Raw genomic sequence first — 22,445 nt, 5'->3', positions numbered from 1 at the left:
ATATCAACTGGTTACTAACAAAACGCTCAAGTTGGAAGTTTTTTGAAAAAGTATTCTTATCAATATAAACATAAGGTTTAACACAAAACAACCAATTCCAAGTTATCTGGAAACATTCCATAATACAAAATTTCACAAAAGCTAATGAAGCATGGCCCTTGCTTATGTCAGTAATCTCTATGCCTCTCAGTTTACTTCTGTCCGTTATATTATCCACAGCAGACATTCTAAAAATAGTATTGCATTCACTCATTTGTAGAAATCATGATCATTGTACTTGATGCGAATATATTTATCTTTGAATGAACTGTTCGTAGTATATATATACATATATATATATATATTTTTTTTCATGCTCACGTGATATTTTCGTGTGGAAGGTTTGCACCCAGAGCTACCATGATTACTGTAGGCTCTGGAACAGAATGGTTAAAATTAGGGGCTCTGGAGGAGTCAAGCATAGTTAGGATAGTATGGTAAATAACTCACAGATGTGAGATTTGCATGACGTGAACTATAGAAAGTGCCTAGAATAGTGTCAGCATGAACTAAATGTTTATTCTTAATAAGTAAATTGAAATCAAGGGAAAGATACTATATCACTCATGTTTATCTTCTCTACACAGTACTAAAATTTTATTCAATATTTCTCTATTTTCAATTTATAATATGTAACAAATTAGTTTACATAATTTTTCACAATTGCATTGTTGAGTCTGAATCAGTAGTTGGCAATATATTCATTCTCATATATTGTCTTCTATGCATCTTTCAATTTAAACTTAAATATTTATAGTTTCTTAGAAATTGTGTAGTATTTCTGTTTTATGTTAGTTTTCAGATTGAATGAAACAATGAAACAAATAAAAATTTGTTATTGTGTTAGTAACACAAAGACACCTAATATTTTTCAATTCATTTTAGGGACACTTATTTCTGAAGTTCTTGAATCCTTTCTAAAATGTCTGAATCACTGAAGTTCTCAAATCAGGTTTCAGATTTCTCCCTTTCCCTCCATCTATACCCCAGAACCAGGTTCCCTCTTGGGCATGGATTATGTTTGGGTGAGAAGGAAGACGGTTCAGATTGATAAAGCAATACCCCTGGGAAAAGACGATTAACATGTATAAAGGGATTTCCCTGCAGCATAAGTACCAAGCACGCGCCCTCCTGGTGCTCCAGGGCCTTCCTGATGTATTATGCAGGTAGTGTGATTTGAAACGGCCCTTTGAAACAGTAATAGAATAAAACTCTGATTTGGGGAGTAGCAGTTCTCCTCAGTTTTCTACTGTCTGGTGGGAATGAGTTGCCAACCTTTTACTTCGGCTGATACCTTTATACCTCTGAATTCTGAGGCTTCTGCAACTCTGCCTTTGATCATGCACCACAGCGCGGCTGAGTGCCTCCCAGTCTCTAACCATCCCACCAACGTGATGTCCACAGGTACGGACTCCGATACCAGTCTGCGTGTGGCCGGGCCGTTGCAGGACGGATGCTTTGAATCTTGTTAGCTTAGAATCTCTTTGCTGCTTTTATTTTCTCCTTCATTTCAATTCGTCTAAAGTTAAATATGAAGGATATTTTAAAAAGCCAAACTACCTAAGACATTTTTAAAGAATATTATTAAGCGTATTAATTTCAATTGTTGGTTTTATTATAAAGAAGATCTATTTTCTACCAAAGTAAACAGTGAGTCTGGGTGTTTTTAATTCAAAAAGCATTTTTATGTAAACATTTTATGGGTAAGGAACAAAACTAAAGAAATAGCCTAAATAATTTAGTGTTTAAAAGGTGTTACTTTTTTATCTTAAAGATTTATTTGGTTTTACTATGTCTAAAAACAGCCATATACCTTGTAGTAAACACAACTGAATGATTCCCAATACCAACAACAATGGATTTCAAAGAATAATATAATTAAGTGATATTAACAAACATTTTTAGCATAACTCAAAACTCAAAAATCAAGGCTAGAAACAATATGTAGCATTTAGAGCCCACAAACTGAGTTAAAATATCTTAAAACTGAGTTCTGAAGAGACTTCAATCTCTCTAACCGAGTTTTAATATTTTCTTATGTAACTTTCTAACATAAAAAATAAGCTTGAAAATTTGAATATATTGTCTCAAATGTAATCAAATAGGTATGTGTTGCTAATGTGTCCTTTATGTGGTAACAAAGTTTTTTAAAGTAGCTTTATAAATAGACAGAGTCTTGAATTGAGTAAATTTATTTCATATGTACGTTTGGATTAATCTGCAGCTGAATTTTTTTTAAAATCTAGAAAGTAGTTATCTGGATTTGGGTGAAATCATTAATGTAGAGGGTTATTTTTTTTTTTCCATCTACCAAAGACTCTCATAATTTAAATAAAAAGACAATAATGGGAGTTTCCCCAAACATATTTTTTAGAAAATATAATAAAGTATTTTAACTAAAAATATGTACTATAAATAAATTTAAACAATGATCACATAACTGTATTTTAAATAATAGATATATCTATTCTAAATAGATACTTAAATAATAGTATTTAAATACATGATAATAGCATTGATTTTATCATTTTTCCATGAAATTATAAATTACTAGGTAAGAAACTAGAAATATTGCTTATAATGAGAATACTTGGATATTACATGTGTTTCTTATTTGTTTAATTTTAGATTGCATAGTAAGATTTTTACATGTAATCATTATAATGTAAAATGACTTCAGTTCTTTCCACATGCTAATTATAAAATGAAAATTTGTGCAGATATTTTAAAATATTGAAGATTTATCAATAGTAGAAAATGTTTTGCTTTCTGAGGTGACCTCATGTCTTTAAACACTGAATTGTATCTCAATATTTTCAAAGGATTCTAATTCTATACTTTATAATAGCTCATATTTATTCAAGGATTTATGATCATATTATATTTATGAAAACCCACCATTATATTCAGGATATGAAGGAAAAATGAGAAAATAAAATACATAAAGAAACCGTGGTTTTATTGTCAATACCCAAACTCTTAGTCAACTTGGTGATTCATGTTTAAATCTTGATAAAAATTTTGTAATTTAAATTTACTTTCAAAATATACATTGATTACACAAGGCAAGCAACTATTTATGAATGGTTATGTTTATATACCGGGTTCAACCTTTATAGATCTCAAGTCGTTCAACAATTAATTTTTTTTTGGCCAGCTTTATTATTGTAATTGTTGAACTGATTGTGTGCATGCAGAAAACCTACCACCTCTTGGTTTCAACATCAACATAAATGTGTCATACACTGTCACTTATTTTTCATAAACCTCTGAATTTACTGGGATTTTTAAGATTGTATCCAATTAGAAGCTAGTTGCTTGGCCATTATGTCTTTGATGGATGAAATTTGTTAGGAGAATAAGCAGAAGTAAAGATTGTTCAAGAGTTGATTTCTGTATTCATTCTTCCAGAGAAAGACCACTATATAATACCGTATTACACAAGAATTTAAAGAGATTATTCTTCTAGTCAGTTTATTGTAATGTCTATATGAGATGGAACCTACAAGAATTCTGCAACTCCCAACTGGCCAACATCCAAACTGGTCAGTCAGCCCTTCACAGGGCACAGAATAGTTAATGAATGCTATCATCCACACTGATGATCTGTGATCTGATTACCTGAGACAAACTTTGATTACTGCTTTTAACCTACTCATCAGAGAATTTCCCCCAAGTGAAAACAAATTACTGCCATATAAATGTGTATTTTTGCAATGAAATGAATGTGTCTTGAATCCTCATACATTTTCTTACCAGTCCCGTCTATTTTGTCTTTGATCCAAACTCCTAAATGTTTGCGTGCATATTTCTTGGTGACAACATTGGGAAACACAGCAACAGGACTTCATTATTCTGTTCCTTCCTGTCATTATGGAAACCAGCCATCGACCTATGGAGTGATGGCAGGTAAGAAAAATTGTCTGCATATATGAGATTGAGTTTGGGGACACTTAGATGGATTCTTGGGTCTGAGAGAATCTTGACCAGAGAGTATCATGAAATTCTCATCTCTTAACTTGGGAATTGCTGGTAAACCACTGCTTTATCAAAATGTTCCCTGATATGGGATGCCTTCAGTGACCCTAATGGTTAAACCTGATTGCCCCTGTTCTCCATAACCCTGAACTTCTATGCTTAACTCTTTTGTTTGCTTTGTATGATTTTTTACTCTAATTGACGACTACCAAACTGCTGATTGTCACTTACTGTTACCGGTGGGCTCGATATAGTAATAATACGGTAGTGACTAGCCTCATGTGGTTATTTAAATTTTTTATTTAAATTCAATTAGCCAACATATAGTTCATCATTAGTTTTTGATATAGTGTTCAATGATTCATTAGGTTCGAATAACACCCAGTGCTCACCACATCACGTGCCCTCCTTGTGCCCATCACCCAGTTACCCCATCCCTCCAACCACCTCCCATCCAGCAACCCTGTTTGTTTCCGGGAGTCAAGAGTCTCATATGATTTGCCTCCCTCTCTGATCTCTTCCCTTTCAGTTTTCCCTCCCTTCCCCTAAATTATTTAAATTTAAAGATAAATTAGCTAAAATAAGGTCAAATTTAAAATTGAGTTCCTCAATTGCACTAGCCACATTTCAAGTGCTCACTAACCTCAGGTGGCTATCAAAGCAGACAGCACAGATTTATAAAACCTCTCCCTCACTGTAATATTTCTTCTGGACATTTGATCCATAAAGATAAATAAGACATTGAAAGCTAAGAGTCAGTTGCGGTGGCTTTAGTGATAGTCATTTGAAGTTTTGGCAGCTCACAGTTGTTTTTAGTCTTAAATGAGATTGAAGAGTTGAAGTTACTTATGTTTCTCGTCCAGATAAATAAAGTGTCACTAGATCAAGGTTAATTATTTATTGATGCTTGTATGAAAGCAGTGATAACATGTTCCTTAAGGAAGAGGAAAATCTGACCTAATCCATTCAGAACAGACCTTATGACTTAAGTTTAGGATATGGCCAGAAAAAAATTTTGATGGTTTAATAAAGTACACAATTTTGTTTACATATTTTTTTTAGCTATTCTTTGATCTTTTATGTTCATTACTACAGCAGGGAGAGAAACCTGATGGGTGACAATAAACTACTGGGGCTCTGTGTAAGAAAATAAGAGTGTGTGTGAGAGAGAGAGAGAGAGAGAGGGAGACACTTTAGATAAAGGAATCATATCTTTTTTCACTGCTGTGTCTAGTTATCATTCATAATAAGTGATAGAAAAAACGGAGTCATGACTATAAATTTGAAATAAAATTGAACAAAAAAAATAGTTCACTGACATTTAACTTCTCCATATTTTTCAGTTTGACACTAAATAAAACACTAAAACTTTAAAATAAAATATTCCAGAACAAATTAGCTTCACTTACATCCTACCACACAGTATTTTGAATAAACTAGTATCCTCACCTTGATGGTAAAATGAAGACTGATGTTCGTAACGATTACCTGTAAATCCTAGCATCTCTTATTTTAATAATTACGAAATAGGGACAACCATATTTTCCCTTTTGAAAACTGATCATTTATGATTCATATATTTAATACTTAATAAGTATTCATGGTTAATGAGAACAGCCCTTGTTGATGATAAACTACTTTCATTATAAAAACAGTAAAATGTGCATGTAAGCCGCTAGGGGTGAAGGCAGCATGCTTCGTGTGACCCACACCGCACTTTGATTATGAAGATAGGAAATGACAAGCACATGGCCATGTGCTGCTGTCTCTTGGAGGGGAGTCCTTGCTGTTCATTCACAATGTTTCCCACAAACCCAGGTCCAACTTTAGGTGCCTTCTAAACCCAGCGACAGGCAGCAATTGATTAAAGTTAGCACAAAGATAACATCAGCCACAGACCAAGTACCTTTTTTTTTTTTTTTTTTTTTAGAGAGGGAGAGAGAAAAAGAAGGGGGGTGGTGGGAGAGGGGCAGAGGGAAACGGAAAGAGAATCTTAAGCAGGCTCCATGCCCAGTGCGGAGCCTCACGTAGGGCTCTATCTCAGTCCTGAGTCATGACCTGAGCCAAAATCAAGAGTTGGCCACTTAACTGACTGAGCCATCCAGGCACCCCCCAGATACTTTAAGATGGTTTTTGCTACCACCTCCCTTCCCACCAGATCAAGGCCACTGGCCACTAGCCTAGTGAATCTGCAGCTGGCCTGAGAATTCTAACATGTTTCTGGTTTCTGGGCCCAGGTTCACAGTGAGAGTCCATGGGCAGTTTGGCTATATTGACAAGTCCCCTCAGCAGGCACTCAGCAAACCCTCTTCCTCACTGCAGTCGAAAAGGAAAGGCTCCCAGAAGAGCCCTTTATTTTATTTTTTTTTTTTTAAAGATTTTATTTATTTATTTGAGAGAGAGAGAATGAGAGACAGAGAGCATGAGAGGGAGGAGGGTCAGAGGGAGAAGCAGACTCCCTGCCGAGCAGGGAGCCTGATGCGGGACTCGATCCCGGGACTCCAGGATCATGACCTGAGCCGAAGGCAGTCGCTTAACCAACTGAGCCACCCAGGCGCCCCAGAAGAGCCCTTTAAAAGGATCCAAAGCCTGGGTTAGTACTATGAGGAGCAAAAATGGTTATCCTAAGATTTGAATGTATCACTATAGTCTTAAAAGTAAATATATGTTTTCACTGAAAGAAAAACTCACCATGGCAAGCATAGAGATTATATTTGAATATTTTTTGAGAGTGATATGCTTTATTATTTGTTAGAATGTCACTATTTTGATATATGCTTAGTATGAGTATTTGCATCATAGCAGATTAAACCTCAGAGAATCTGCACTCTCCTGTCGTTATCCCCAGAGAAGCTACACAAACTGAGTTATAAAACACAGGAATTCAAATATAAGAGAGCAAAGGTATAAAATACACAAGAGAAACCTGGCTAATGTCATTAGAATTTTCTGAGAAGTCTCAAGGCATTCATCAAATCAGCCACTTCCACACAATTCACAGAAGCATCTTATCATCTACAACAAAGACAGGTTCATTGTCACACATGCCATATGAAAGAAAAGCTAGAGGAAGACCTATATTTCAAAACATATGAAATTGCTTTATTTTAATGTGGTCCTCTTATAACCCATACTCTGACGCTTACATTTAGCTTGAGCATTGCATTAAATGAATAACCCAGTGGAAGGGAAGAGCTATAGCTAATATTTTGTTAACATTGGTAGAGAAGACTTTGCGATTATCGGATGAATCCACTGTGTCTTATAGTCCAGGTGTGGGCACACCAAAAAGAATGACTAATTGGAAGCAATGAATTAGCCGCACCATGAACTGATTACAAACGTTGTTCAAGTCACTTAACTTCTCTGACTTTCAGTCTCTCTCTCTTTTTTTTAAACGTACACCCTGTGCTTCACTTTCTATTTATTTATTTATTAATATATTATTATTTTATTATTAACATATAATGTATTATTTGTTTCAGAGGTACAGGTCTGTGATTCATCAGTATTACACAATTCACAGCGCTCACCATAGCACATACCCTCCCCAATGTCTATCACCCAGCCACCCCATCCCTTCCACCCCCCTCCACTCCAGCAACCCTCAGTTTGTTTCCTGAGATTAAGAGTCTCTTATGGTTTGTCTCCCTCTCTGGTTTCGTCTTGTTTCATTTTTCCCTCCCTTCCGCTATGATCCTCTGTCTTGTTTCTCAAATTCCTCATATCAGTGAGATCATATGATAACTGTCTTTCTTATTTCGCTTAGCATAATTCCTTCTAGTTCCATCCACGTTGTTGTAAATAGTTTCAGTCTCTTCATATCTGAGTTGTGGTGAGTGCCACCACTCTATTGAAGTTGAATTGTGGCAGATTTGTACCAACTCGACCTGGTTTTCCTATGATCTTCTCTTTAGATACACTTGCAACTAAATGCCTTCTGTACCTTCACTCCTGAGAATTTAGATAATTCAACAGCCTACAGTGAATTAAAAATGCTCTTGAAAAGCTCTTCTAGGTAAACACAACATAAAATAACAACAGCAACAGAAACCCTCAAAACTCTAATTCTTGGGTATCTGAAATTGTTTCTGTTCTCGGGTTTCCGAAGCCGGGTGAAGCTAGAAAACATGCTCAGGGGGCTGCCCACCCCGCCCGCCCTCCTGTGGAAACAGCGCATCATCAGCCCCACAGGGATGAGTGCTAAACCCAGCCAGGTCACATTATATATGGCCAAACCAAGATGAGGTGTGAGAGTCCTCGTTTAAAAATTAATTTTTTTTTTAAAGATTTTATTTATTTATTTGACACAGAGACAGAGAGCACAAGCAGGGGGAGTGGCAGGCAGAGGGAGAAGCAGACTCCCCGCTAAGCAGGGAGCTCGATGCGGGACTCGATCCCAGGACCCCGGGATCATGACCTGAGCCGAAGGCAGACGCTCAACCGACTGAGCCACCCAGGCGCCCTAAAAATTAATTTTAAGAGAAACGCAAAATAGCGGAGTTTTGGGAATTAACCACAAAGACGAATGTCCATTTTCTGTTGTTGTTTTATTTTTTAATGGGAAGTGGGTAATAAGAGAAAAGATAATTATGACTGAAAGTGCCCTCTCCACCGATCTTACGCACAAAGCAACAGAAATCAGGTTGATGGTTGACATGGAGAAATGGTCAACTTTGGAGCCCATCTCTTATTCTTAAATTATTTTCTTTCTTCTTCTCCTCTTTCTCCTCCTTCCCCTGCTCCTCCTCCATCTTTCGCCTTCCTCTTCATCCTTCTTTCGCCTCCTCCTCCTCATTCTCCTTCTTCCTCCCTCCCACTTCCTTTTTCTCCTTTCTTCTTCTTTCTCCTTTTTTCTCCTCTCCCTCCTCCCCCTCCCCTTCCCCCCCCCACCTCTCCTCCTCCTTCATTTTGTTACTCCCTAACTAGTTCTGATTATGTTGACTCTGAGGGGAGAATTGATTCTGAAGATTTTTTATCTCTGAATCAGAAAAGGCTGTCCAGTAGCAGTAACATGAGGTATTTTCCCTAAGTTTCCTTAGTCTCTCAATGACTCAATTCAGTCACTACAGCAGGAAAGCAGCCATAGGCGATGTGTAAACAAATGTGCATGGCTGTGTTCCAAGTAAAGTACACCAGGCAGAGGATCCCTGTTGTATATGGATGGGATTTACCCGTGCACAAAAGAGAAAAGATCACAATTCACATTTATGGTTTGCTTCGCATTGTCTTGTGTGATGAAAAAGAAATACATGGAAATATTCAAATACACATTCCTTTGCCTATCTCCAGAAAGATGGTGTATTTTACTGTACGCCTCTGCTTTCCCTGTGTGTTCTCTTAAGGCTTCAGGCGCATGACCTCAGAGATGTTGGCAGTTAGCTGCGGGCAGGACCACGTGCTCCCGAAGAGCGATTTGCCCCATGCCACAGTGGGTTGGGCCAGCCACCTTTGCCTCCCCGTTGCCAGTTTTAGAAGATTTACCTCTTCTCCCACTTCCGCCACACGGAAATATATACACAGCAATTTAGAAAGGCTTTGGTGGATTAATCTACAACGTGAAAATATACTTTGGGCTGTATATAATGTGCAAACACGTCCCAGCTCTCTAGCTGGGGGCTTCTCTAGGCTCACAGACAGTTTTGCTTTATCAGTGTTTTGGAAATTGTTCATGAGAACTCTGCTGCACAGGACTCCCCGCTTCTTTTATCTTCTTCCTATTTTGTGCTTTAGAAAGATTTTGAAAATATCTTGCCATAGATACCATACCAGTCACTCTCTACTCTCCCCCAAATACAAGATCACATGATAGATACCGCAGTTTGTTCGGCTGTGCCTGGGACTGTCATTATGAATTTCTGTTTAAGGTTAGCTCCAGGTTAACTCCAGGAAAACCATGTCTGTGTGGATAACTGTGGATATATTCACTGAATGGAGAATACAAACATATCACACATCGTGTTTTCCTCTTTGCTCCGGCTGCCAATCGTCGGAACATGGTATCTCATGTGCTTTTTTCATGGACTCGTGTTCAAATTTATTTTTTAAATGTTGATTTTTTTTCCCCAGAGCATTTATAATGTATAAACTATCTTTATAATTTTCCAGAAATAGGGGTGACTATCTTCTAAGGTTTTAATAATTATAATATTTTTGTCTGAAAGTATCTGTTTAATGTAGCCAAATGTGTTTAAACTGCAGATGTCTTTAAAGGAAAGTCATCTGGTTTACAGACTGCCGGAAAAATGAACGAGGTGTTTGTTTTGATGTGGTTTATTGCAATGTTCACTGGACTTCAGTTCTGGTTTCAACTGTATGGTTGATTCATTGTGGCACCCAGCAGAGGTTATTGCCTTTTACTTAAATTTTCTAAATTTTAAATGGTGAATAAAAAAAATATTCTTTCTAACTTACTTACATAAGGCTAAGATGACAAATGTGAAATGAACACAGGACAAAGTATCACATGGAAGACTTGTTGTGGTGTGTGACTATGGTCAGAAAGAAAAATTGAAAATAATGACCAAGATTGCTAACAAATTCAGAACTTATGGCTTATCATATAAAAGATATGTAACAAATTACTTATGGACAATAAAAATAATTTGACATAGGTTAAATGAGTTATCTAAAGTGCCTTAAAGTACATTAAATGTGCAAAATCAAGCAGCAGTCTGCACAAACATACGCAGTGAGATATTGCTCAGCCTTAAATAAAGAATGAGATGGGGGCACCTAGGTGGCTCAGTCAGTTAAGCGTCCAACTCTTGATTTCAGCTCAGGTCTTGATCTCGTTGTTGGGAGTTGGAGCCCCATGTCGGGCTCCCTGCTGGGCATGCAGCCTGCTTAAGATTCTCTGTCTCCCTCTTCCTCTGCCCTTCCTCCCTAAATAAACAAACAAACAAACAAATAAATCAACAAATAAAATGGCCATTTGTGACAACATGGATGGACCTAGAGTGTATTATGTTAAGTGAAGTAAGTCAGAGACAGGCAAATACCATATGAGTTCATTTATATGTGGGATCTAAAAAAACAAACAAACAAAAATGAACAAACAAAGTAGAAACAGACCCATAAATATAAAGAACAAACTGATGGTGCCAGAGGAAAATGGGTAGAGAAATGGGCAAAATGGGTGAAGGGGAGTGGGAGATACAGGCTTCTGGTTATGGAGTGAATAAGTCACAGGGATGAAAGGTAGAGCCCAGGGACCACAGTCCATGACACCGTAACAGCATCATCTGGTGATGGATGGTAGCCATCCTTAGAGCAGGCAGAGCGTAACATACAGGCTTGTTCAGTCACTATGGTGTACACGTGAAACTAAGGTACACTGTGTGTCAACTACACTTCAATTAAAAAAACTAATATAGTAAGAAAGAGGAAAAACCCAGCAGCCTAATTTTTGCTCACTGCTTTTACTCTTAGAATATTTCATCATTAAGTGTCTTAAGTGACGTGGTATTTTTGAATGATGAAGGAAGTGAAGATTTTAATATATCTAACATCCAACTCTGAAAGCCTAACTGAAAACAAAGTCTTGAGATAAATATCAAGTAAATGCTGAAATAAATGTCATCAGTGTTCTTTTAATGTAGGTTAGTCTTTTCTTTTACTTCAAATAGCAGAAATCCAAAAGTAATAGAAAGCTAAAAATAACCCCCAAAATTAATAACCATTTTCAAAAATGGAACTATGTAATAAATTAAAAATTGATAAAACTGCTTTTAAAAATGTTATCTGGTCTGATCAATATACTACCCACTAAAGCATAAAATGGACGATTAACTGACTTTAAAAAATAAAATGATAATTTGGGTTTGTAAAAGTAGCATGGATTTTTTTAGACAGGAATAGTTTCTTTCAAATATTTTTCACAGCAGCTAAATTTATTTTATGCTATTTTGTTTAACCCCTCACTTGTATATTTGCTTTGCTTCAAGGAAAAAAAAAAGAGTCTATTGGAGAGGGGTACACTTTATAATTACATATTGTCATATAAATAATACAAGCCAACAATTTGCTGACTTACACTATTCTTTGGTCATTACATATTGATATATTAATGTAAGATTTATATATTCTGGAAAACTACATTATTACTCATGTCTTTGATTTGTGAATATATTTATAGAGAAATAATAGGTAACATAAACTTGATATGTTTTTCCAGTGTTTTCAAGAATGATTATTGTGTATATTCTATAGCAATTTATTTTTAGTTTAAATATTTATTTATAATCATAAGAAAAATTATTAATTACAAAATGTTTTATTTATATCAAAATGTCTTGGTTATATGTGTCATTTAATATAAATCGAAGTGAAATCTCTTCCAATAAAAAAGTGATGTATTGATGAGGAAAACAAATAAAATGTGTGGAAATTTGGCTTATGCTATCCTCTCACTCATGCTCCCCAATTGAGAAACTCTTCTAGTGAAGAATGAAATCTGGAAGCAATTTTTAAAAAATTAGATCTTTTTTGGTAATTTATCATTTAACCCAATCAATTGATCGAATGCTTCATCATTTATGGGTGAATGCCCATCATATCTAGAATTGCACCCTTCCTGCCACTTATTTTTGCTTCTTAAATAATAATCAAGAAATGATTCCATTATATTGTATACTTTTCAAGAAATTTTGATGCTTTTTAATAGAACTTTAAAAATTACCTTTTGTCTAGTCACTCTTTGAATCTATTTAAGCATATTAGTGTATTTTATGTTCTCATAATTTTCTTTTTACCTGCCTTCATTAAATTTTTAAAAAGACATGATTATTTCCCCTTGAAATTCAGCATTGGCTGATAAAACAGTGGAGCTTCTTAATATTGTAAAATCAGTTTTCGAATCCTAAGAAGACTTCCCAGCATAACACTTAACCGTATGCCTTGATGATAATAAACATCACAGATTATTTGTGTAATGAATTAAAACAGAGATCGAAATATACATCCGGGTTTCAGTTGAACCTCAGATTCACAGAACAGGTGTCTTTTTAAGAGAAATCGAAATAATGGAAAACACACTTCTGAGAGAATTGGGCTATTTCTATTTTAATTATTTGCAATTCCCTGCTTTTTTTCCTTTGGCATTATTTTTGTCTTCACTGCTCTGAGGAAGGTGGAAAAGAAATAATCACATTTATACTAAGCTACTCTGACTTCTGTTTGAGATGGCTGAACGTCAGTTAACCTTTTAGAATCGTGACGGCTTGCAGGGGAATAATAGGTTCTAAGGTGCAAAACTTTTGCTTGTATAGAAATGGGGGATAATTACAAATGGCCCTTTTCTTTCTGTGTTTATTCACAGGTAGCTTAACCCCTTGTCTTTATAAGTTTCCTGACCATACCTTGAGTCATGGCTTCCCTCCCCTGCCCCAGCCTCTTCTGGCAGAGGACCCCGCCGTCACTGATTTCAAGCAGGAACTCAGGCGGAAAAGTAAATTGGTTGAAGAGCCAATAGACATGGATTCTCCGGAAATCCGAGAACTTGAGAAGTTTGCCAACGAATTTAAAGTGAGAAGAATTAAGTTAGGTATGCACTTTTTAAGAGTAACGGGCATACAACTTGGTCTGCAAATCCTTACGATATTACTGTTCAGTCTGTTACACTCTGCTCAGAAGTCCAAGACACTTCTCATTCTGTATCTGTGCTGTGGATTCAAGTTAATCCAGTTATGAAAATCCTACCAAAAAAAAAAACCAAAAAACAAAAAACACCCTTTATTCCCTTGTTAATTCTTAATACCCTAAATACATAGGTTTTTAAATTGATATTTTTTCAACTTGCCTACTTCAAGATTAACTTTGAAGTACTTGTTTTTCTCCCTGTTTTATCTGAACTTTTGAGTAGATGAGCCATTCAGATGATTCAAAGGCATAAAATGTGTAAGTGAAATGTATCCTTTATGTTTGTCTTTCCTGTTTATCAATGTTGTTGGTTTCTTTGCTTTCTTCCAGAGATACCGTTTACACATATAAGCAAATACATATTTTCTCAATACAGATTTTTTAACTATTTATTTAATAGAGCTTTCCTTATTAATTTTTACAGATGTTTTTAAAAATGGGTCTACGGCCATACCACCCTGAACGCGCCCGATCTCGTCAGATGTTTTTAAAAATGGGCCTATCAAATTCCATTTCATGAATATATTATTATTATTATTTTTTAAAGATTTTATTTATTTATTTGACAGAGAAAGAGACAGTGAGAGAGCGAACACCAGCAGGGGGAGTGGGAGAGGGAGAAACAGGCTTCCCGCGGAGCAGGGAGCCCGATGCGGGGCTCGATCCCAGGACCCTGGGATCATGACCTGAGCCGAAGGCAGACGCTTAACGACTGAGCCACCCAGGCGCCCCTCATGAATATGTTATTTAACCAGTCCCATACTGATGATAAATTTAGGTGGTCTCCAATCTCACATTGTTAAAAACAATCCTACCACGATTCACTCCCATAAATACCATTTTGTACCTATATATATGTAGGACAAATGTTAAAGGCACGATTTCTGCCTGTATATTTGTAATTCTGATAGATGTTGTCAAATTGGTCTATATAGAGGTTGTGCCAAGTTTTACCACCACCATGAGTGTCTCTTGGCAAACTCCTTAGAATATAATCTTTCTGAAAGCAGGAGTTTTTTCTTTATCTATTTTTATTTTTCCTTAAAGGCATATCCCTCAGCACTTAGAACAGTGACTGGCAGCACAGAGAATAAATAAATAATTGAAGGAAAACTATGACTTAATCTTTTGGATCTTTGCAAATCAGATAAGTCAAAGTGGTCCCCGTGGTAGTTTTTTTGTTTTGTTGTTTTTTTTTTTGTTTTTTGTTTTTCTTGAGAGGGGAAGAGAGAGAACACACATGAGAGACAGTGGTGGGAGAGAGGGAGATAGAGAATCTTAAGCAGGCTCCACACCCAGGGCAGAGCCCCACGTGGAGCTCAATCTCACGGTCTCACGACCCTGGGATCATGATCTGAGCTGAAATCAAGAGTCCGATGCTTACTTGCCTGAGCCACCCAGGCGCTCTGGTGGTTTCATTTTAAATTTATGAGTGAAGATTGAAAAGCATTATTTCATGTGTTTACAGTCATTTGTAATTCTTTCTCTGTGAACTGTCTGTTCATAGCCTTTGCACACTTTTTATTCAATTGTGTTTTTAACATAAAATAACTGTAATAATTAACCTTGATTTAAATTCATGAAGTAGTGCATCTTTTAAATGGATTGAAAAATGATGGTTCCACCCTCTGCACTTGTGGAATGAACCACAGGTAAATTTGTAATGATATTTATTGATGAGCATCATACATAACCATTTTATGCATACAGATATATAGCTTTAGGCCCTGAATTAATATGCAGTTACTATATGGAATAAACACAGCGGTAGGCATCTTTATAACAACCATTTTCAGTTTACTATTTATATTGCTGTGAGGGCGCCTGGGTGGCTCAGTTGGTTAAGCGACTGCCTTCAGCTCAGGTTATGATCCTGGAGTCCCAGGATCGAGTCCCATATCGGGCTCCCTGCTCAGCAGGGGGTCTGCTTCTCCCTCTGACTCTCTTCCCTCTCGTGCTCTCCGTCTGTCATTTTCTCTCTCTCAAATAAATAAGTAAAATCCTTAAAAAAAAAAAAACAAAAAGAAAAAGATTATATTGCTGTGAATATTTCAAATTCTATGTTGATGGTTGATAATCATCTTGTACCCTAAAAATGGGACAATCTATGAGGATCTTTGGCCTGAAGATAGAAGCATTACCAAATGATATAATAAATGTGCTCAGGGATACATGTAAAATATTTGGGTGATCACAGTCTCATAATAAACATGTTTTCAGGGAAAGTCAGCATAATTCTTAGTTTTATTTGGTACCTTTTAACAATATAGTTGAATTTTGTACTCTTACAGTTGAGATAAAAATATATCATCATATAATTTATGCATTGTATTTAATATACTATATTGTTGAGCATATATCACCAGATATTTAATAATAATAGAGAGCAAGAATTTATAAGTATCTTATAAAGTGTTTATGACACATCTATCCAATTTCACTAAATACCGTGAATGGCAGGGGTTCCTGTCTGAATTCTTTTGACTTCTGAAAAAATTAACTAGAAGCATTTTTTAAAGGACCGGACAAGTCTACGCTGAACTTACTAAGCAATTCTAAATTGCCAATGAATATATGCTTAAAAACAATATCTAATAGTTAACAAAGAAAGACACAACGATTTCTTTGATAACCGGCCAAAATGAATGCTTCTGGAAGAGCTGACTCTAACAGGTCTTTCCTGCCCTTTCACAGGATACACCCAAACCAACGTCGGGGAAGCCCTTGCAGCCGTGCACGGCTCTGAATTCAGTCAAACAACTATCTGCCGATTCGAAAACCTGCAGCTCAGCTTTAAAAACGCATGCAAGCTAAAAGCAATATTATCGAAATGGCTGGAGGAAGCTGAGCAAGTGGGAGGTACTGAAGTTACAGGCTCTGTGGTGTCTTAACCTAAGAACGATTGCCTTCCATTGCTAGCTAGGGCTTACACTGAAGCAGAGAGGTTTGAGGTTTAGTTGGGTTTTTTCTCTTTCCGATGAAAAATAAATATGTTTCACATCCCGAAGAGAGGAAGGCTCATGCAAGTGCAAAAATAAGTTTACTGAGAAGGTAAATATAGTAAGAAAAGAAGCTGCACAGGGACAGCTTTCTGGATAATGTGGCAGAGGCGTGAAGTGGTGAAATGATTTTTTTTTAACACATCAAGATTTTCTGGCTCTGTGCATACTGTAGTAATTGCACATGAATTTTTATGACCCGATATTACTGTAACCAGAGCATTTGTGCACACCCGTCTTCCAAGTAAGTACATAAGCAATTGCTAATGTAATAAAATTATCTACTCATACTAATGTCAAGGCTGGAGAAAGAGCAAGGTTTGAAAGCATTTAAAGCAAGTATTCCAAGAATAGTTTGGTCAGGATATCACTAATAGACAGTTGTCTTTGCAAAGTTAATATTTCTGCATTAACATTTGTATCTTGGTCTTGTACTATAAAATAACGTGGAAGGCAAAAATTTAAGACAAAAATGTATAGCGACTTTATTTTGCATTGTTTTACAAAGAAAATTTGAAACTCAAATCTGATAGTTTTTTTGGAACCTACTTTGTTTTTGTAATTATTTCTCTTTTCCCCATTACAGCTTTATACAATGAAAAAGTGGGAGCAAATGAAAGAAAAAGAAAGCGAAGAACAACTATAAGGTATTCTTTTGAGATATTAAAACGCATAGAGGAGATGGAATATATACAATATGTACATATGTAAATATAAATAGAGCATTTGAGGATTATATAGGTGCAACATAACATAAATGTATGTGAATAGAGTCACTGAAAAAACAAGATTGGTGAAAAAGCATAACTTAATAATTTAGCACTGAGAAATGGAGAGCTAGTAATTCTTAACATTTGATGGAAAAGTAGGTTATTTGATTCAAGAACACTTGCTCCACAAGTTTTGGATAAAATAGAAATTAAACAATCACTTCTACAAAGAGTGATCATTTCTGCTGTCCTTTTAGATATGTCTCGCTCTGGCAATTTGGTATCTATGTTATTGAAAATAGCAAAACTATTCATCAGTGTTTCAGTCCCTTAAAGTCTAATGTGATTCCTTGCATTTCAAACCAGGAAGATTGTTGGATGATCTTTTGGTAATTTGCGTGAAAATTACAGAGGAAATACTAAAATACAGGTTCTGTTTTGGTTGATGAGTTCACTAAACCGTTCGTCTATTGTAAATAACTAATGATTTCTGAGGGACATTTAGAAATGCCTGCACAAGTGCTCATTTCCTTTTCAGGAAGTCAGTGCCCTCTAGTGGCACAAAGTGGGATAAACATAGAAAGCCCAGAATACCTTACTTCTCAGGATACCCTGCATAAAACAAGCATCTAAATATTCTAGACTGCACATTTAGCTTTGTTGAAGCTTTGGAAGTGTTTTCAGAGTCTTTAAACAATATTTTAATGTTGATATCTAGGATATTCAATATTACTTAATTTTGATCTGCCAACACATCATAAAAACACCATAATCTCACCCTTCTCTACATCCCTCCCCTCAGTATTGCTGCTAAAGATGCTCTGGAGAGACATTTTGGAGAACAGAATAAACCTTCCTCTCAAGAGATCATGCGAATGGCTGAAGAACTAAATCTTGAGAAAGAAGTAGTAAGAGTTTGGTTTTGCAATCGAAGGCAGAGAGAAAAACGTGTGAAAACAAGTCTGAATCAGAGTTTATTTACTATTTCTAAGGAGCACCTTGAATGCAGATAAAATTTATTATTGTGTGATAGCCGATTTTTTTCTAGTTTTCATTCCTTTCTCTTCTCCAACAAAAATAGAAATTAGTTATTTGGTTTGTTTCAAAAATCATTTTATATCAATAACTTTTGCAGAAGCTTTCCTACTTTTTTAAAAAGAAGACAATTGGGTGCCTGGGTGGCTCAGATGGTTAAGCGTTTGCCTTCGGCTCGGGTCATGATCCCAGCGTCCTGGGATCGAGTCCCGCATCGGGCTCCCTGCTTAGCGGAAAGCCTGCTTCTCCCTCTGCTTCTTTCTCTCTCTCTCTCTCTGTGTCTCTCATGAATAAATAAATAAAATCTTAAAAAAAAAAAAAAAAAAGGTAAAAAGAAGACAATTTAAATATTGATGAATTATTTTCTTTAAAATAATTATTCTCAGAAGCCAAACTGTACATTTTTAAACCAAAGATACCAATAGGAATAAAACGGTGATTCTCTCTCAATCTTCCTCTCCCTCTTGCTCTATCTGCAGACACACACACACACAGACACACACGCATGCACAGTGTGCACGTGGGTCTTTTAGTTTAAGATTCCTTTTCCAAAGGCTGTTTATTAGCTTTTTAACATTTCAGTCATAATGCCAAATAAAGAATATCACAATAGACGGAACAATTAGAAAATTGATTAACCAATGTCCTGCTTACTATCAGCTCTGATAGTTTGTTTGAACTTAATAGTTTTTGTTTGCACTTAAGAGCCAGAGGTGCCTTTGAATTTCATTAATGCATTTAGGAATAAATCTGAATCAGAAGCGACAATTTTTATCTTTTTATTCTTCTCAGAGATTTAGCTTTTTTGATGTTTATTTATAGAAAATATGCCTTATGGATTCTTGAACCCCAAACTGCTATCCTATAAGCTGCAACAGCGCAGGAATGATGTCTGGCTTGTTTGCTGTTGTTCCTCCAGCACCTGGGAAAGTGTTTGCTCCTAGCGGGGCATGCAATCTTTGTTAAATGAACAAAGGAGTGTGCTGTTAAAGACCGCTACGAACTTGAAGGGTCCCTACCTTAATAACATAATTTAAGTCTCACAACCCAGAAAATTACCTGGGATCCTATCAAAAAAGACTATCACTTTAGTTTAATTGGTTAGAGTGTGGTTCATTATTGATGAAAAAGTTTGACATATTGAGTATTTAAATTTGGGGAATTATATCCAAGGAACATATTTAATTTATAAGACTGCACTTCTTTGAAACTTGCAAGTAGAAGCAAACTATAAGGTAATAATCTAAGTGACCTTTTTGCATTTAAAATATAAATCTGCTGGCAATGTTTATCTAACTTATTTTATATAACAAAAATGGAAACAATTAGACCAAATTTTATTACTGATTTAGAATGCTTACTAAATAAATTATACTGTCCAGTCTCATGGTTTTTATGATATTAATAAAGACCAAGCATTATACAGATCATAATCTCTATAGATCATATGTGTTTCTGCACACATAATCACCATTAATTGGATGGCTAGAAACTTTGGTATATTTTTAACAAAAAGACATCTTTTTCAGTGGCTTAATCATCTATGCTTAAGTACACATCTAGCACCCAGGAGATGTTGAACAAAATATACATACAAAGGCTTTTATTATTCAAGAATAAATTCCAAATTATTCAGCCATATAGATATGTAAATTCCTTCTCTATATAATTCACCTGCTTACCACACACACTAATTGGGAAGGGATTCTTTAGTTTGCAAAAGGCAGGGATAGGATGTATATATGTACATATATGCATTCTAAATGCATACACAAAAATACATATATGCATGTCTGAAAGTTGCAAATAGAAACAAAATGTAATGCAAAATAAATCTAGAATAGTGACTTTTTGCACTTTAAATATAAATCTGGGAACATTTAATCTTTCTACAACAAAAATAAGCATGTATGTATGCTTCTATCATCATCACATATATATGATCATAATCTTATCAGACATTCACCCATAAGGTCATTCCAGTTTATTTTTTATTTTTTTATTTTTTTTAAAGATTTTATTTATTTATTTGAGAGAGAGAGAATGAGAGAGAACACATGAGAGGGGATAAGGCCAGAGGGCAAAGCAGACTCCCTGCCGAGCAGGGAGCCTGATGCGGGACTCGATCCAGAGACTCCAGGATCATGACCTGAGCCGAAGGCAGTCGCTTAACCAACTGAGCCACCCAGGCGCCCAAGGTCATTCCAGTTTAGATACAACTAGCATTGGGAAGTAATTTTTCTCCTTAAAAGAAATTATTTTGAATCAATATTTAATATTGAAATAGCAGATCTTTAGTTATTCACAAGTTAGTTGTAAATGCACTGGTATTTACTATTCACTTATTTGTATTAATGAGTTTTTTGAGACTATTCTAACTACACTGAGATATTTTAATAGCTATAGATTGATCTTTTTATAAAAATAGAAAATAGTTATTTAGAATCCTAAACTGCAATTAAACAAATAGCAAATGTAATTTCCTATGCAAATTTGGGAATATTATTTGAGAATAAATGGCAAAGCTGACTTTAGCCATAGTCTTTCCATCCTATGTTGTTGTGAACTTTTCAGTGGTAAATCTTCAGAAATTTAGTATAGTCCATTAAAACGAAAAGATCTATTTGTCCATTATACCAATTGGTACATTCAGTTCTATCTGGTAGAGGTGGTTGACACTCATTCATACATTTACCTTTCCATCTCTAATGTGGAAAGATTGATCTAGTAAAAATATTTTCAGTGTTCAGGGATGGGAGCTGTGTCTGTGTGCACCCGCACTCAAGGTCTGGGGAGGATTTGGGGGGGTGGAGTAAGGGGAGTATCCATTGTGTGGTGTTCCAACAATTAGTGCCTTAAATCAAACTTCACAGTCCCCAGGCTTCCTCTAAGGTGAATTCAATTCAATTGACTTTTAAAGGAACGGAGTGTAGAAGAATGGTCTTAAGTCCCTTGATGGGACTCAATTTCTACAGAGAGGAAATTGGAAAGTTGATCTGTTTTTCTGCTGCTCCAAAAACCTATTCTTGCAGAATAATGGCATCAAAGGAGACAGTCATCATAGGTCTCTGGACACACACACCCTGTTTTAACAAGGGAGTATCTAAAATAGGAGCACATATTTAAATTACGCCCACAGGGATCAGGCTACAAGTGTGGCTACTGAGCTAGTAAGGAATGTACTTGCGGCTAAGGGGAGAGTGCAGTTTTCTCCAAAGGCACTCAAATGCGTAATAAAATATATATCACTGTGCAGGTTGAATAAAATAAAGCCCAAGGCTGCCAGATTCCATCTGGTCTTACAAGGTCACAATCTTGAGCCCCCTTCCAGTGGGCCTGCCATAGCCAGGTACTTAGAGAGAATGTAGTCTATATAACACAATCATCTGACAGATGGTCATTTTATGTTTTCTGAGACTAGCTGTTAATTTCATCAGTACTGACATTTTCATACCACATTCCACTTCCTGATACCCTGAAATCTCCTCCACACGACTTTTACATCCAGTAATGGAATGTGACATTGCGCTGCATCCTTCTTGGTAACAGAGGTATTGCTATGCTCTTTCACTCTCTATTGGTAACCTCTTTTTTGACTACAGTTGTTAAAGTAATCCTTTTGCCAAAAAAGAGAAGTTAGGGAAAGCAAGGCGAAAAAAAAAAAAAAGTACAGTTAACCATTGAACAACATGGGTTTAAACTTTGCAGGTCCACTGATAGGCAGATTTTTTTCTTCAATAAATACAGTCCAGTACCATAAATGTATTTTCTCAACATTTTCCTTTCTCTATCTTACTTTATTGTACAATACAATATATAATACAGATAACATACAAAATATGGTTTAATCGACTCTTTATGCTATTGGTAAGGCTTCTGGTCAACAGTAGGCTATGAGTAGGTAAGTTTTTGGGAAGTCAAAAGTTATATGTGCATTTTTTACTGCATGGGGTCAGTGCCCCTAGCACCCACATTGTTGAAGGGTCAACTGTATTTTCATTAAACTCAATGTATAAGAATCCTTGTTTCCTAATCTTAAGGATTG

At 35.9% G+C, this 22,445-nt stretch overlaps 1 protein-coding gene across 1 annotated transcript in view; it reads left to right on the top strand.

Moving 5' to 3' along the window:
* The window catches only part of POU1F1 (POU class 1 homeobox 1), a 321,195-nt gene extending 302,798 nt beyond the window's left edge, over positions 1-18,397 (top strand). The window contains exons 2-6 of the mRNA XM_078058817.1: positions 3,877-3,948; positions 13,337-13,561; positions 16,351-16,515; positions 17,242-17,302; positions 18,168-18,397. Coding sequence (XP_077914943.1) covers positions 3,877-3,948; positions 13,337-13,561; positions 16,351-16,515; positions 17,242-17,302; positions 18,168-18,378 — 734 coding nt within the window. The 3' untranslated portion in view covers positions 18,379-18,397. The remainder of the gene's footprint in view (positions 1-3,876; positions 3,949-13,336; positions 13,562-16,350; positions 16,516-17,241; positions 17,303-18,167) is intronic.
* Positions 18,398-22,445: the final 4,048 nt, after the last annotated feature.

This window comes from Halichoerus grypus, chromosome 1 (genome assembly GCF_964656455.1).
Source record: "Halichoerus grypus chromosome 1, mHalGry1.hap1.1, whole genome shotgun sequence".
Lineage (NCBI taxonomy): Eukaryota > Metazoa > Chordata > Mammalia > Carnivora > Phocidae > Halichoerus > Halichoerus grypus.
This window is presented reverse-complemented; position numbering and strand designations above follow the sequence as displayed.